The 17,491-nt window shown below is 42.9% G+C and overlaps 1 protein-coding gene across 3 annotated transcripts in view; it reads right to left on the bottom strand.

Annotated features, from left to right (window-relative positions):
- RNASEH2B (ribonuclease H2 subunit B) overlaps window positions 1-14,696 on the bottom strand; it is a 44,773-nt gene extending 30,077 nt beyond the window's left edge. For all 3 annotated transcript variants that reach the window (XM_042838789.1, XM_042838787.1, XM_042838788.1), the window contains exons 1-3: window positions 14,609-14,696; window positions 3,140-3,211; window positions 102-209 (exon numbers count right to left, since the gene is read on the bottom strand). In XM_042838789.1, the coding sequence (XP_042694723.1) occupies window positions 102-209; window positions 3,140-3,211; window positions 14,609-14,672 (244 nt within the window). In that variant the 5' untranslated portion in view covers window positions 14,673-14,696. The remainder of the gene's footprint in view (window positions 1-101; window positions 210-3,139; window positions 3,212-14,608) is intronic.
- Between the last annotated feature and the right edge of the window lie 2,795 nt (window positions 14,697-17,491).

The following is a 17,491-nucleotide window of genomic DNA, read 5'->3' as shown; positions in this document are numbered from 1 at the left end:
CAACTAAGAGAAACACCTGTAAATTTAATAGAAGAAAGAGAGAAGGTCTCTTTGTATGAACATTAGTTATGGTTGGGGGAAGGATACATAACATTACTCACCTTGTTGAACAGTCTCACCTATAAACCAGGAACGATATTCCTCATGAAAAGCTTTTACTTCGAACAGCTGCTGTGCACCACTATTGAATAAGTAAAGAGTTGCTTCCCCTGTTGAAAAAGAAATCTGGTTTGTGTTGTAAGCTTTCACAAAAATCAAAAGAATACCCAATACATCTGAAGAATGTGTCTTATATACACACACACACACACACACACACACACACAAACATACGCACATTCTACATAAACTCACTACAAAGAAAGCTCAGACAAAGAAAACTATTATATACAGATGTTCATTTACCAGCTCTATAAACCAAACTGAATTTGAATCAATAAATAAGATGTGTGAATAGTTCATCTTACAACACAAAGCCTTTGATCCAAACCCAAATCAAAATCACACAAGAAATTACTTTTTTCGCCTGTACTGAAGGGGGAAGGTGGAAACCCAGAAGATTTCCTTGCCTTCTCTCATGTTTGTATCTAAGATATCAGAAGTAAGGAACAAAACCCTCAAGTGACAGTGATATCTTTTTTTGCGCATCTAAGCAGACAGCAGTAACTCAGTATGAGTACACAAGTAAGGTGAACAAGAGAATACTGACAGTCTGAAAAGGGAAGCTTTATTTTAGGCTGCTCCACAGCACAACTCTGCTGTTTCATGTTAGTTTTGGGCTCTAATGAAAAAATGACATACATTACAAAAAAGACTGGCATTTTCTACGTCTAAACTAGGAAGTCACAGAACTGCAGAAGGGGCCACAGATGTTCAGGTACTTGAGTCTGTAGGCTGAATTAGTCCTGTCATCCTCAAAAGGCAACATTAACTATTGCAATCCTGCTCAAAATACAGCTTGGAAACTTAAAGATCATGGGCAGGCTCAAAAAAGTATCAGTGCAAGCCCTTAAAAGCTGATGTAATCACTGCTGTTTTCAGCCTGGACAGATACCTGGGTCTTACTGAAGGAAGGTCAGCTAAAATGGGCAGATGCATCTTTTCCCAAAAAATGACTGATGATGCTTTTTCCCCCCTTTATTCAAAAGCTGATGGGATGTTTAACTTCACCTAAGGTTACAGATTCAGTTCTCTGACAATCACATTTCTTTTGGATGTGGGAGGAATGAACAGCAAATACTAGGAAGAGCAGAGATATCCATCACCATGTGATTCTCAACAAGGGTCTACATCATAGTTTGATCAGCACCAGACATCAAGACTAATCACAGAAGAGTTCGTTGCACAACTTAAAAGACTCCTACCAGTGAGTCTTCCAGCCAAGCATGGTGGAGAGCAAGGAAAAGTAGTGAAATGGACCATTTCTATTGCCTAACTTCAGCTCCTTGTTTTACCTGCTTGCGTTACAAGGACAAGCACCGCAGGTTATCAACACTATCATTAGAGACATTCTCTAGTGGACAAGGAGAGAATCTAGGCAGCTTTGCTTCTACTTTTATGACTTCATTTAGCTGATTAAGTTTGTAGCATAAATATTCCCTTGTTTTAGTTCAGAACTTTGAAAAATGCTTCTCGCAGCACTTCTGAATTACAAGCTAAAACTCCAGTTTGTAGTCTTTGTACAGGACAGAAATGTTGTCCTTTTTACCTGCCTATAAAAAGGACCATGCATGCTTTCATTAAACAAAGTGGTTAGCATGAATATCTGCTGTACGTTGAACCTTTCAGTGGCTATTTATACAATATTTGTCAACAACAATTTGTCTGTTAGATCCAAACATAAGCAAAAGACATTATCAGGAGTTCTCAGTCCTTCTATTTTCAAATATTAATACGCTACATCACTGGAAGTTCATGCAGATCTACAAATAAGCTTCTGTAAATTCTAAAGGAACACACCCAGTCAAATCATTTTACTCTTGGTTTTCCCCAGAAACCTTTCCCAAGATCTCATATTCATCAAGTTGAATAGATCTTCCACAGAGAAAAGCAAATTAACGTGTGTGCTTTTAAAAACATAATAAATTACAAGACAACATAATAAAGCAGGTGGAAAATGTCTGTGGCTGTATATTCTCATAGTAAATCTGAGCAATCAAAAAATAGGTATCAAGATGAGGATAAATGATTTCATATTCTGTATCTATTGTTTTTAAATTAACTCTTTCAGGAAGACTTAGAAATGAGTATATCATGTGTTAAAGTACCTGAAGACTCCAGTTACAAACACATAAATAAGAATAGTGAATTTCAATATTAAAATACGTAACTTAGAAATCAAATGAGATTGTAAAAAAAGGAAAAAAATGCATTAATTCTGCCTTTAAACAAAACACATTAACCTTAACCAAGGCTTGCTGCAAGTTTCTATTCCAGTATCTCATACTGCAAACACTGGGGGTTGGACTCAATGATCTCTGGAGGTCCCTTCCAACCCCTACAATTCTGTGATTAGATTACTCATACTTAATAAGAAATCCTTGACAAAAAGGGCAATCTGACCAGAGGAAAGTAACTATTTGTGGGATGGTGGTATGATTATATCACCTGCATTTGCTGGTCTTTCCAATGTATTTCATATTTAAAGTGCCTCATCATCTATTAATAAGAAAAGAGATAGCACTGCTTGAAGCAAGGAAAGAAGAATATTAGCTTTAAAAACGAAAAGACTCAAAAAGCTTGGTAAGTATAACTGTATCACTTTTCTGACTCTGCCTGTTTATTTTACAGCATAAGATGAATGGTATGAAGCCTAAATTTGGATTAAAAAAAAAAGCCAAAGTTCAACACCCAACACTGCAAGTTCCCCAAATCAAATGCATTTAAAAACACAACTTAAATTACAATTCTTTTTTGTGCTGCCAATATTCCTGATGAATAAACAGTTCAACCAATTAAAATTATAAAAGAAATCCTAAATGTTTGCACAGCATTAAACTATCTGGCATCAACAGCAGTATCTCTGGCACATAAGACTTACATCATCATCACTATTTCAGCTTGCAAAATACGAATAGTTTGGTGGTGGAGGGAATCAACCAAAGCATTAACAGGCTCATGTCACAATTCCAAAACTTGCCTGTGCTCGGACTGCGTAGTTTTGTAAACATAGGTTCGTTGTCAGGTGCTGTAGGGGGGTCGGTAGCAGCCTCTGTGGAGGGAAAGGGAAAAGTTATGAACTTGAGAACTGAGAAGCATTTCACGTTCTGCCATGCTTCTCCAAGACGTTAAGAATTAACTGGATTGACACTATTTGAAAGCTCACATGTTTTCTGCTTACAAAGTTATATGCCTCAGCCCAAATCCATCCTACCTGATCAAGGTACCTAAATTGTGATTCCAGACTTCCGGCACTTTCTGTTTGCCACAGAAAAGATATGCACCTGGGGATGATTTAGATTCTGAAATCCAATTCCCCTCACAGAGCCTCACGCAACAGTACTCCTAAGTTCGATAACTCAGTTTGATAATGAACTGATGTGTTGCCTTAATTAGTCTCAAAGATTATTGGAACACTTTGGTAAATAAGACGAACCCACAAGCTAAAATACTTGTGGGAAGAAACAGTGGTCTTCTATAGCATTCAGGAAGTTTCAGATTATTCAGCAATATGAGGCAGGAACTGTCTGAGTGGTTGTTAGTTACGTGAAAAGTATGCACACTTGTTTATCTGTTGTATATAATCTTAAAAAACAAAGAGTGCATTTAAGAGTGCAGGAAAAAGAAGCTGAGAAAATACAGCACTTCTGGCTTAGCCTCCTCATGGTTGTGTTCTTTTCTGTGTATTTAAGCAAAAAAAGTTGGACAAAAAACAGAGCTGCAAAAGTACAATTTCGATGTGAAATTAAAAAAAAAAAAAGAAAGGAAACAGCTCCCATAAGGACTGAAGCTTGAAAACCATCTTTAAGGATCCCCAGTTAATTATATTCTATCCAAGTTCTCTTTGTAGGGAAAGTCTAACTTATATTTATGAAAACAACTTCCCACATCTGACTGAAGAGCAACATGACAGCATCATCTCTCTTAACTTGCAGACTGCCAGTTCTGTCCCAGTTCCTCTCATAAACGCATTCATCAGAGCAAGGAAAATAACTAAAACATTTCACATCCATAACTAGCATCCAGACCCTGGAGAATGGGCTGACAGGGACCAAGCTGCTGGTTGGGTTGCTGGGCTGCTGCTGAAAGAGGAGAGAAGCAGCAGAGGTGGGCTGCGCATCTACTCCCAGGGGAGGCTGCTGGAGGGAACAGAAGTGTGATGCTGCCCTTCCCTTTTTGGTAGTATCCAGGTTTAATGACACAGAGACTACAAACTGCTTTTCTGTGAGAAACAAGGAAATAGGAAGCTCAAATGCATTCAAAAATAGCCACCCCCTGCCTGAAAGCTGTTCCCTAACACCTCAGGAAAGGACAGGTGGGTGGACTTCTCACAGGCTGTTTGTTCTCAGGTACCTCAGTGGCTGAAAAAAAAAAAACCAAACAGAAAACAAACCCAAAGCCCAAAACAAACAACTCTCATCTTTTACATCTACACCTGGGTACTCAACTGTGCCCCAAACAGAAATCGCCCTGATGAAGCCATAAGCAGGGCTTAGAGAGAATGTCTTTTTTTTTGTTTGTTTGTTTTTCAAGTGCATTCGGTGGCAAAGTATTGGAAGATAATGGTTCTTAAAGGTGTTTGAAGAATTTACAGCCATTTTCTTCCCCTGAATTTTCAGTTGAGTCTTCAGGTAGGTTGAAAAAGTACTTGAAAAAGTTTCAATATAAGTTGGGAGGTTTTTAATGGAAAAAAAAAGTCCAATTTGCTAACCAGACTTACTTCATATGCTGATACATAAACACACACGGTTGTCAAGCTACATTTGTCCTGGCAAAGGAGAACTTCAAATTTCTATAGCTGTGTATATTTCATTTTTTGACCACAGTTTAACGTTGCTGTATTTTTTGTTACTTTTTAAAACTCTGCCGTGATTAATGACAGCGAAAGAAACACACTGCATGTGTTTACTTTGATGTGTTTCATATGAACATGTGAAAACATACACACCAAATATGATTTTCAAAATTTAAAACACTAAGCAAAACAAAACAAAGGAATTTTTAGCGCTCACTTGCTCCGCTTTCTTCATGAGTAGATTTATGAACACTGGGAACACATCCAGCCGAGCCCTAGCTGCATCTTGTAGAACGTGAACAATTAAGCAGACAACCCTTCCTAATGTAGCTGTTTTTAATGAAGTCTGCATCTTTATTTAGTTGATGTGTTCATTCCCCAGCTTTCTGACACCAAGTGCATGTTCCATCCTCACTGGGATGCCCGCACGTAGGGAGCTCAGCTAAACCACTGCAGGGCTGCAGTGCTGACCCCCCTATCTCACACGGCACCCTCCAGATGGGACACACAAAGGGAAAGAGGGGGCAAAGGAAAATGTGGTTTCTCCCAGCTTCTTGTACCTTGGGTTTCTTCTACCTGTGTTCAACGCTCTGTTTCTGGGCCTAGTCGAAGTATCCTTCTGTTACAGATTGGCCCTACTAGATGTCAAGCTGGCAAATAAAAAGAGGCATTTGGGAGAATGCCTGCTTGGAAAACTGGATGCAATAGTAATGAGGCCTTATGGGCAAAGGAGGCCCTATTTATCTGAATTTAAACACTTACTGACTAGGAAAATGCTGAGCAAAGGATTTTCAAAGTTAGGTGTCCAAAGCCTTTCTGGTGTGTGTGTTCTGGCCTTCCACCAGAAGAAAGGTAACTGGATTTCTTTAATGTCATTACATTTATCAGTCCTTGTGTTTGGGCAAGGATCTGTTACAGCTAAATAAACAGACTTCCTAAAAAGTGGTTCTGAAGAGATTTTCTAGCAAAACTAAGTTAAAATAGGTCTAATTCTAATGGAAAATGACAGCTAAATGTCACTACTCCTAACAGCAACTTTTTCTGTAGCTCAGCTGACACAGAATGTGTAACAGAATGGAAAAACAAGTGAGAGGGATCGCACTCTTCTGACTGCTATGCTCTCTCCTAAGCATTGGGCAGAGTTCAGCTGCAGGCAGCACACAGCTGTACAGCACAATTCCCCAGCAGGTGTGTCAGTACAGCATGCCTCTCTCCTAGGACAAGTTTCATTGCAAAGGTACAAAAAAATGGGTACAGGAGTACAGAGGGGCCAATTAACCCCATCCCAGTGAAAAAGCAAGCTGTTCCCTAAGCTGCCAGGGAAGACAGACAGGCAGACACTTCCATGAGGCAGCTGGCCCACCTCAGTCCTGTCTCACGCCCAGAGAGTCCCCACATCAGTCCTGCAGAAACAAGCCAGGAGCAACACCACAACAGGGAGCTCTGAGATGAGCAGGGGGCAGGACAACCAAATGCCAACACCAGGCTGCTAAGTTGGCACACTTTGCTGAAGCTACAGCCTACTGTGCATTCACTGGTAACCAAGCTGCACAAAGCCCACCTAGAAGTGTGGGTGATACATCCACCAGTGGCAGTGGAGTCCACAGAGAGAACCTCAGACTCCTGAAGCTGAGCTACAGAGACTGTAAAAGCTTTATAGCAGCTTTCCATTACAGAGAAAGAGAAAAGCCTACTGTATTTTGTGGAGGTCAGACATGCAACCAGGCAAATTCTGTAAAACGTATAAACAGAACAAAGTGAAAATGAACCAGCTGTCTAAGGATTTCTGGCAATAGTTTGTTCCACAATGGATTGATATGAGGCATTAATGAATCCAGCCATTAAAAAAAATAAAATGTTGCTGGTATTGCAACATGAATGAATTGGAAAAGAACATAAAACTCCCACTAAGATCTATGAAACTGTTACAAATGATGCAAGGTCTGTTCACCTTTTTTTTTTTTTCTTCTTTTCCAAAAACTGCTTATAGATACTATATATAACAGACTAATATCAAGTTATATGGAATTCCCATGAAAAAAAGCTTCCAGCCAAGCAAGCAAAAGGCTGTAAATATCTGTCAATTGCGTAAGAGGAAAAAACCCTCCACCATCACCCTACAAAAAACGAGGATCATTTAATAGTCTGGAATTATAAAGTTAAGATTTCATTTAAAAACAGATATTAAACCATACGTCACCTACACTAGTCTTTTCCATTCCCTTCTGAACTTTGAGTCATGCAAAAAAGGTGTGTCAGATGGAGCTCATTTAATGGACATTTTATGGAAGACTGAACTATGCAGTCTAGAGGTGCAAATATGTTAGATCTAATATTTGTTTTATTTACATTCCTTCCAGAATCAGTCAATCCTGAAGTAAATAGCTTTAATTCAGTGCCTGTGCTAATGGTACATGAGCAAAGTCCTCTGTCCTGCAGCACAAACTGAAAAGAAGCCCAACAAAAAATAATCCAGAACTTTGTATCATTCTCACTTTTAATATCATAGAATCATAGAATCACCAAGGTTGGAAAAGACCTATAAGATCATCCAGTCCAACCGTTCACCTATTCCCAATAGCTCCTACTAAACCATGTCCCTCAACACAACATCCAGCCTTTCCTTGAACACCCCCAGGCTCGGTGACTCCACCACCTCCCTGGGCAGTCCATTCCAGTGCCTGACCACCCTTTCTGAAAAGTAATACTTCCTCATGTCCAGCCTGAATCTCCCCTGCTGTAGCTTGAAAATATCCTTGTAACTTTCAAGGTAATTATGTATTAGCGTAATGAACAAATCCAGGTATGCACTGACTGAGGACACAGTTCTATAAATGGCTTCAAATACCAAAATTCACAGGTCATTAAAAAATACAATCTTGAGTTCCCTATCTCTCCTGCTTTCTTTCCACTCAAACCAGCAATTCCATGGCCACATGGCAAGTCAGCTCAGTTTGCTGATCCAGCCGTGAAGAAAACACTCATTTCCACCCAGATCAGTAAACTACTGCCACTCACCATACAGTTACACATGGAAGAGAATCTGTAGCAGCAGCAGGCCATGCAGAAAATAACCTATTATGTTCTGTATGTGACAGTGGGCTCCTCGATTAGTTTAAGAGTACGTATTAGAAAACTAGATTACATGTGAATTACAGAGGTGGGAAAGCACAAGAACAGCCACAAGACATCACTGTGTCCCTGGCTGACTATGCTTTAGAAGAGTGCTACACAGAACACAGCTCCATCACCTCTGCAAACAGCTGCTCTCCTGCATGCTCGCACAGAAGGCAGAGCTTTGCATGAGCACCTACTTGATTTTTGGAGATCTCACCTTGGTCTTTACTCAGTTACGGTAGTTTGATTACCTCACCCTCTTATCCTCCTGACCGTATGCAGCACTGGCTTCAGCAAAGGGACTTCTGCAACATTTATTATGAAAGCTAGAACAGCAATCTGTTTGGTAATCACATTTATTATCTGCTGCCTTAAGCAAACAACATTTAATGCAGTGTAACTGACACCCTCTTAAGCTGTTTCTGGCTCCCACTTCACCTGGAAACATTACAAGAAAGAGGTTTAATGAGATACAAAAAATGACACCAAGTTTCTATCTTGAATAAACCTTCCCATGGAAATGCTTGAGGAGTCCTGAGTCCTGGTACACAACCAAGCAGCTGCACTGAATGGTAAGGGTTTTGCTTAAGAACAGCCTTTAGCTTTGCCTTATGCTGTCACAACTCACTTCTGAACCCAAAACCACGTGCTCACAGACTCACTGGCAGTAATGGAGAATACTAACTCAGCTGTTCCTGCAATCGAGAGGCTGGGCAAATTGTGCAGAGAGGTTGGGGGTGAATGATGAAGTCAATCTTGAGAAGTTCAAGAACAGGTTATCACTTGAAAGGCTAAAAACTTCAGACTTCCCTTCTCAATATTTATAGGGTCAACACCAGTGCAGCTGTATTACTGGCTGAATCAGCCCTATTCCCATGTGCAGAGAGGCCTAAGTTGGCATATGTTGGTCTCTTCCAAGCCAGATGGCAGAAAGCAGGAGATGGTGTTACACATTAAAACATCTCTTTTCAGTTCTTTTATTTGCTATGCTTCCTTCTGGCTCCTTAGCTTGCCAGTTTTATCTGCTTTATACACAGCTGAGCTCAGCATGCATTTTAAGAGATGTAAGAAATAGTGCAAATTACCTGCAGGCAAAGGGCTTTGTTCAAGAGATGCAAATGCCAGTTTAGGGGGAGTTTAAGAAAAATATGCATATTCACACTCATTTATTGAGAAGGTGCACATTATTAATATGTGCACATAAAATGTAAGAAAGATTATATAAATATAAGTCAGATACTTAAAAATACACATTTTTAATTGTGAGCACTATTTCCATGTTCTCTCTCCAAATTACAACTGGCCCACCCCATTTTGACATTTGCTACAACTTCTGAATCAAGTTTTCTAGCAGCACAGCACTGTGGGCAATTTTGTAGCAGATGCTTTGAACGATTTTTTTAATGTTAAATAAAAGCAAGCATCAAAGTGCTTTTAAACACAAGGTGTGAGAATGGTCAAGAAAAAATAGGGAAACTGCCTACATCAGATTTCAGTGCAAACTGCATTTATGCATTACACAAAAACTTCTTTTGATATGACGTCTTCTCTCAATACAACCCCAAATTTTCAAGTAAAATGCGTCCTCTGTTGTTGCATGTTGACAAAAGTTCCTCAGTCTCATTTGAAAGAAAGGATTAATTTAATGCATGCTTATGCCCTATGGTTTGGCATCACAGTTCATTTATTTCTGCCTCCATTTGACTTTTGGCATATGAAATTTGTTCAAAAAACTTGCCAACCATTATGTGAAACCGCTCCTTTTATTTTTAAATAAGTAGTTCCTAAAAATAATAGGACTGTTAAAATCCCTCCCTTCGTGCAGCCCTTCCAGACCCACTAAAATAGCAGCTCTCATAAAACAATGCAAAAGCTAATCAATTTGCTGGTTAAGAAAACAAAGGAATGAAAAAATGTAGTAATCTAAACTTATCTACTTCAGAAAAATAAAAGTTGAACTTAATCATCAGCTTGCAGCTAACCCCTACTTCTACTAATACAGAACAAATCAAATGCAGCAGTCTAAACTTGGGGTGTAGAGAGGAACATCAGACTTAGAAAACCACCTTCAAATGCTGGCCTCTTTGCTAAAGCCAATGGAGGATATAAATATATCAGTTCTGAGATAACACCTCCCCCTGCAAAACTGTCCTTCACACCCCTCCCCTTTCAGCAATTGGCGCATGTGTTTGGCTGCTATTGGTAAGGCCAGTCTGAAGCCATTAGATAAGAAAGCTGCTTTGTTATACCGAACCTAGATCAGACCTGTCACACAATGGTATTTGGCTCTTAAAGATCCCTACTTTTACAAACCTACAATTAGAGGAGGTCTCATATTATTTCTTTTTCCAGCAAAAATAATTTCTAGCTCTTACAATTTTCAGAGAAAATGTTGACAATAGGCTCTATAAAGCAAGCAGAAATATCCTATATGCACACTTAAAAAGCACTGCAGAATGAGGGGGTATGATTTAAAAAACAAACAAACAAACAACAGACAGAACCTCTTCCGCAAATGCATATCATTAGCAACATACTGGCTGGGAGATAGCTGGATTATAATCCTCATGAGCCACTTCGCTTCCCTTGCAACTATTCAGTAGCTAAACCTATGTAAGAGGAATCACAGAATGGCCTGAGTTGAAAAGGATCACACTGATCATCCAGTTTCAACCCCCTGCTATGTGCAGGATCGCCAACCAGCAGACCAGGCTGCCCAGAGCCACATCCAGCCTGGCCTTGAATGCCTCCAGGGATGGGGCATCCACAGCCTCCTTGGGCAACCTGTTCCAGTGCATCACCACCCTCTTTGTGGTGCTTCCTAAAGGAGGAATCTGTATACAAAGCTCTACATTCTCAAGGGGAAGGGAAAGAAGTGGACACAAATGTAATATAACAACCCAGATTATCCAAATAGTATGAAAAATGCAGAAGAGCACAACCTGGAAACTCGGACACCCAGAAGTGAAGTTCATGTGGGTCCTTCGATACTCAGAAATACTTCAGTATCTCTACCATGACTCCTCCAGTGCTCCAAATTTGTTGTCTTAACCATAGATGTCAACCACCCCCATTCAGATTTCCAGCCAAGCTCATAAAATACCCGAACGAGAAGCAGAGCAGGTCTGCACAGAGCCCAGTTCAGGTTCACCAGGACTTATTTCAGACACTGCTGAAAGCAGCTGTACTGCAATACTGGTTCTAGAAACAGCAGAGATGCGTTAGCATGGCACAGCACTTGAAATAATAAACTCTTAGTGCTAAGCAGAATCTGCTATAGGCCAAATCTGGAACCTGTATAGCCACGACATAGTTAACCTGCATCTGGAGAAACCGCCCAGAGAGCTGACTTGACTTTAAGCACAGCTCAACCGCTACGTGCATGTCCAATTTTTCCATCCTCACCAAGTTTTACACCCTAATCACCTCACTCCATATGACCAATCCTGCCTTTTTCTGATTGCTTATTGCTTTCTCTCGGTGATTCACATCCATAGAATCAGAGTAGTTGAGGCTGGAAGGGACCTTTAAGATCATCTAGTTCCAAGCCCCTGCTACAGGTAGGGACAGCTTCCTCTAGACCAGGTTGCTCACAGCCCATCCAGCCTAGCTTTGAATGCTTCCAGGCAGGGGGCACCCACAGCCTCTGGGGGTAACCTGTTCCACTGTCTCACCACCTCACAGGAAAGAATTTCTTCTTTATATTCTGTCCAAATGTACCCTCTTCCACTTCAGAACTATTCCCCCTTGTCCTGTTGCTCCATGCCCTTCTAAAAAGTCCCTTCCCAGCTTTCCTGTAGGCCCTGTTCAGGTACTTGAGGGCCTCTATAAGCTTCCCCCAGAGCTTTCTCTTCTCCAGGCTGAAGAGCCCCAGCTCTCAGCCTGACTTTGTAGGGCAGGTACTTCCAGCCCTTTGAGCATCCTCATGACCCATCCTCTTCAACAGCTCCATATCCTTCTTGTGTTGGGGACCTCAGAACTGGAGGCAGCACTGCAGATGGGGTCTCACAAGAGCAGAGTAGAGGGGCAGAACCCATTTCACAAGCTTCCTCTAAATGCTCATGATAAGGCTGCACACCGTCCAGCAGTGCACGCTTCAACAGCAACTGCCATAGTCCAAATAAGAATCTCACCTTCCTTACATCTACACTTTTACATGTCATATAAATAGCGAGAGTGCTCTGACACTTTTGCAAGAACAGATAAGATTCTGAAAATGGTGTAAAGATTAAGAGACATGAGTAACACATGCCAGTATTCAGAACTCCAGCCACAACCTCACCTTGCTCTAGAAAGCTACTAAATGGTCAGACTGACTGAGAAGTACTGACAGTTAAGAACTCAAATTTCAGTTCTCAGAGCTTTAATTCCATACTCACAACAGACTGTTCTTTTTTAGACTCCTATGTAGCCTCTTTGTGGAGACAGTTATCATCTGCAGTCATACAGGAACTTCTAAGATGTCACAATCAACGTAACATGAACGAACTTTCCAAGTGGAAAACGTATTAAGTTGTATAGAATGATATGCATTAACTTTGCAAGCTGTTCCACACAGATTGCTCTGGTGAGTAGTCCAAACTAACTTAAGTACCTGAAATCAGGGCCTTGGAAAGTGCCTTTACTGTGAGAAAACTTTTGGAGTTTTGCATAGCATTAGAACGTGTCCTTCTTCTTCCTGCAAGGTAAACTTGCCATTTACACTTTTTTTTTTTTTACAGCTCAGAAATATGCTCTTTTTAGAGCTAAAAAGCTCTAAAAACAACAGATACTAACTTTAAGAATCTCCTTACACAAAATCTGTTAAAAAAAAGAAAACACAACAAAAACTATTACATTTATTTCATTTCAGCAGTCCTACTCATATGATTGGCAAGTCTTATCAGCAATGGAGTTCTGAAATTATCAGCCAGTGATCTGTTAAAATTGCTGTGCACCGCGGGGTTCTACTAAAGCTTAATAAACCTTCTTACAGGTCTGGAGCACTATATAAATTTTGTCAGAGCTGCTCTGGCATAATTGGTAATACAAACTGTCTGGCTTTGTGGATGTTACAAGCTCTGGCTCCAATCCTGCCAACTTTTACGGAAGAATTTAACTTACTGCACAGAACCCACTACTCGTGCATAAATTAAGCATATTTGTAAATATTTACACAGTATGGACATCTGTTGACACAGCCAGTCATCTGATAGAGGATTCAACTTAAATCCTAGTCTGCAGGGAAAGGAATTCCTCACTTTTAAATTCCTTTCTTAGGCATCAAGTACGTCAGTTCCAAAGGCTGAGGAAGAGAGGAGTCAGTGAAACCGTAACAATTGGTTCTGTTGCTCTTGTAACTAGAGCAGCCCACTTTCTCAGTTCCCCCAAGGCGGAGCCCCTGCCTGGTTTCCAATCCTTGCAGAACCAAACTCATGCTACACCTTCCCTCCAGGGGTGCCATTTAAAGCATTTCTCACATCATCACAGACACTTTCATAAAGCTCATAAAGATACTCCCGAGAGCTCCTTCTTGTTATCAGGTTTGGTGAAATTAACACAAGAGTTCAAAAATTTTGGGTCAAAGAAGAAATAGGCACAGTACAAAGCTGGCTCACAATTGGGGAAGTTTCACTGCCTTAGGAAATCAAATTAGTAAAAGGGCATTTAGCAAAATACTTCCTTGCTCTGTGTCTTGGAGAGTGAAATAGGTCGTGTTCAAACATCATCCTTAACACTACAACCTTTTGTGACTTGTGAAGTTAAAGCCTTAAAATCTGATACCAGCCAGAAGTGAATGTAAAAAGGGGAAAAACATCCAACAACGCTTACTAAATGCAAAGGGAGAGAAGCCAAGACAGCCATGTTTACAGCCCACGTACAGTGCAAAATTGTTTTTAGTTGGGAGGAAGCACTAAAGGCCACCTGTTCCGGCTCCTGTGCAAAGAGGGCCACCTCCAGGGTGCTGCTGGAGCCCCACCCAGCCTGACCCCGAATGTCTCCAGGGATGGGGCATCCACCACCTCTGGGCAACCTGCGCCAGTGCCTCATCATTCCCACTCTAAAAAAGCTTTTTCTTATTCTAAATCTCCCCCTTTAGTTTGAAACCATTTCGGCACGGCAGACCCTGCTGCCTGTCCCCTTCCTCCTTACAACCCCTTCAGGCACTGACAAGCCGCTCAGCTGTCCTGAGGGCAGCCCCAACTCTCAGCCTGTATTCCTAGGACACGTGCAGGCCTTGCTGCCCTGCTTACAGAATCTTCAGAAAGTACAGAGACGTCACGGCCGATGAGGGTGAATGTTTCCCAATGAGCTTGTTAACAAAACTGAGGCACGGCACCGCCTGCCAACTGAGACGGCCCTACCACCACAGGGAACAAAGCACCTCGCTGCGGTGCGGGATTCCGGGGGTCCTCTCGGGACTTCGTGTCACAGAACCGAGGCCGGCTGCACGCCGCAAGGCACTCGCCTCCTGCCGAGCTCCGTCAGCGGGATGGGGCGGGCGAGCAAACGGCGCTGCGGATGAGCCCGTCCCGCCTCGGGGCCCCGCGGGGTTACCTGGTGCAATGAGCACCCACCGGTCAGGGTGCGCGCCCACGGGCCGCCGCTCCGCGCTGTGCATACTCCTCCACCCCCGCCGGCCGCTCCCGCCGCCGCTCCCGCCGCCTCCACAACATGGCGGCGGGGGCGGGGCGGAGCCGGCACGAGGAGAAGCGGGAAGAAGCACCGCGCGCCCCTCCACACGAGCGCCGCAGGGTACCGCGCCCGGCGGCAAGAAGGCACCACCTCGCGGGACGCAGAGGGGGAGCGGGAGCTGCGGGAGCTGCGGCGGCTGCGGCGGCGCGCATCACCCGCTCTGTCCCCCCTCCTGCTTGGGGAGAATGGTACGAGCCGCTGCAGGCGGGGCGGACGGCGGCAGAGCGGCTCAGTGTCGTCCCGTCGTGCGGCTTTCGGTCTTGGGGCGCGATCGTAGCTGGTAAGTTCTGTCAGGCAGAGGCGTCCTTCTCTTACTGCTGCCCCGTCTCACGTTTTGCTTATGGAGGACGGTCGGGCGGCCACGGCTGCCCCGCGCCTGCTGCTGCCTGTCTGTGCTGAAATAAGGTCTTCCCTGCGGCTCCTCCAGCCTGAACAATTCCAGTTCCCTTACCTGCTTGCCATACGACTTGTGTTCCAGACCTTCACAGCTTCGTTGCCCTTCTCTGGACACGCTCCAGGTCCTCAATGTGTTTCTTGTAATGAGTGACCCAAAACTGAGCACAGTACTCAAGGTGTGGCCTCACCAGAGCTGATACAGGGGGATGATCACCTACCCGCTCCTGCTGGCAGCACTGCCTCTGATACAAGGCAGGATGCCACTGGCCTTGGCCACCTGGGCACACTGCTGGCTCATGTTCTGCCAGCTTTCGGCTAACATGTGTTAAAGCCCAGACTGGACATGGCCCGATAAAGCTGCTGTCATTGGCCCAGCTTGGGGGTCCTGGTGGATGAGAAGCTGGACATGAGCCAGCAGTGTGTGCTTGCAGCCTGGAAGGCCAACTGTGTTCTGGGCTGCGTTAACAAAGGGGTGGCCAGCAGGGAGAGGGAGGTGATTGTCCCCGTCTACTCGGCTCTTGTGAGGCCCCATCTGCAGTACTGTGTCTGGGCTTGGGGGCCCCAGCTCAAGAAAGACTCAGAGCTCTTGGAATGGGTCCAGAGGAGGGCACTGAGATGACCAGAAATCTGGAGCACCTCTTCTATAAGGAAAGGTTGAGGGAATTGGGCTTGTTTAGCTTGGAGAAGAGAAGGCTCTGGGGAGACCTCATTGCAGCCTTCCAGTACTTGAAAGGAGCATATAAACAGGAGGGGGAACGGCTGTTTATGAGGGTGGACAGTGATAGGACAAGGGGGAATGGTTTTAAACTGAGACAGGGGAGGTTTAGATTTAGATATTAGGAGGAAGTTTTTCACTCAGAGGGTGGTGACGCACTGGAACAGGTTGCCCAAGGAGGCTGTGGATGCCCCATCCCTGGAGGCATTCAAGGCCAGGCTGGATGTGGCTCTGGGCAGCCTGGTCTGCTGGTTGGTGATCCTGCACATAGCAGGGGGTTGAAACTGGATGAGCATTGTGGTCCTTTTCGACCCAGGCCATTCTATGATTCTATGATATGATTCTATGATTCCAGAGGTGCATAATATCCTGGTAAATGTGTCCTGCACCTACTGATAGTCCCAAGGAGACGCAGTCACAAATCTGGAACCATGCATATGCATACATGTGCACGTGTACATAAACTTATTGTTACCAGCACAAGAATGGGCTGATGGCCACTGTCCCAGAGATTTAGAAGACAAACATTGTATGTTATCAGAAGTATTTAAGTATACATATCAATTGTAAATCTCAGAGATATGAAACAAATATTAAAAACATACTGACGTTTATGCCCCCAAACATAACACAGCTAACCAAGGCCAACATATGCAAAACAGCTGAGTTGATGTAAGGCTGAAAAAAATAATTTCCTCAAGTCAGAGCATATACATTCATAACTCTGAGATTACACTAATCTAAATTTGTTTTTTTAATTTTCCTGTTTTTTTCCCCTGCCTGAAGTGAGGCAGGATATAAATGCCAAAGACCACACTGCACCATGTGTTTTGAAGAAGTCCCTGCTGAAATCACAGAGCAGTTCTGCTTTCAAAGTGACTGCGAGTTGCCCTAGCACGTGCCTGGATTGCAGCATTTGCTGATGGATCTTGTAACACTCTTTGGTACTTGTTTTAATGAAGAGAGAAAGAAGCTCCCACCTGTCCCACCGTGACCTGTACAAGAGCACTGGAAGAGCAGAGCAGGATTTGTTGCTGCATTCAAAACCTTTCTAGAAGTAAAGCCTCCCATATGGTGAAATGGTTCTCTGTAAATAACGATAACAGTTTGACTTCTGGTCCTGAAAAGACAATGTGATGCATGGTAGGCTGTCGTACACTGCCATGCTTTACAAGGCTCAAGAAGATGGGAATCCAATCCTGCAAGCACCAGTTGCAGTCTCAAACTCAAGCCCAGAGGCATCACCTGTCTGTTCCAGAAGTCTTGTTTCCTCTCTGACTGTTGTTTGCAGCATCTTGTGTGATGGAAGTGTTATAGCAAACATTTCTATACATTTGCAAAACTGAGTTGTCAAGCTCGCATTTTCAAAGCACCAATCCTTCCTAATTTAGGCACCTGGTAAGCAAGCTCATTTTCAGATGTGCTGAGTGCTTAACATCGGTTGAACTGAATGGATATTCCAGATGACCTCCCCTCCCCTCCCCTCCTTTTTTTTTCCATGAACTTCCACTTAACAATGTTTTTCTCACGTACTTCAAAATGCCCCAAACTGAAATTCTTGAATGGGCCTGAATAATGTTTTAAAATGACATTGGTTTGGAATAAAAATAATGCAGTGATTTATACATATTAAA

This window comes from Centrocercus urophasianus, unplaced genomic scaffold, assembly GCF_019232065.1.
Source record: "Centrocercus urophasianus isolate 14NV4802_14NV808 unplaced genomic scaffold, USGS_Curo_1.0 seq_9, whole genome shotgun sequence".
NCBI classification, from domain to species: domain Eukaryota; kingdom Metazoa; phylum Chordata; class Aves; order Galliformes; family Phasianidae; genus Centrocercus; species Centrocercus urophasianus.
The sequence above is the reverse complement of the archived record's forward strand: the minus strand, read 5'-3'. Positions and strand labels throughout refer to the sequence as shown.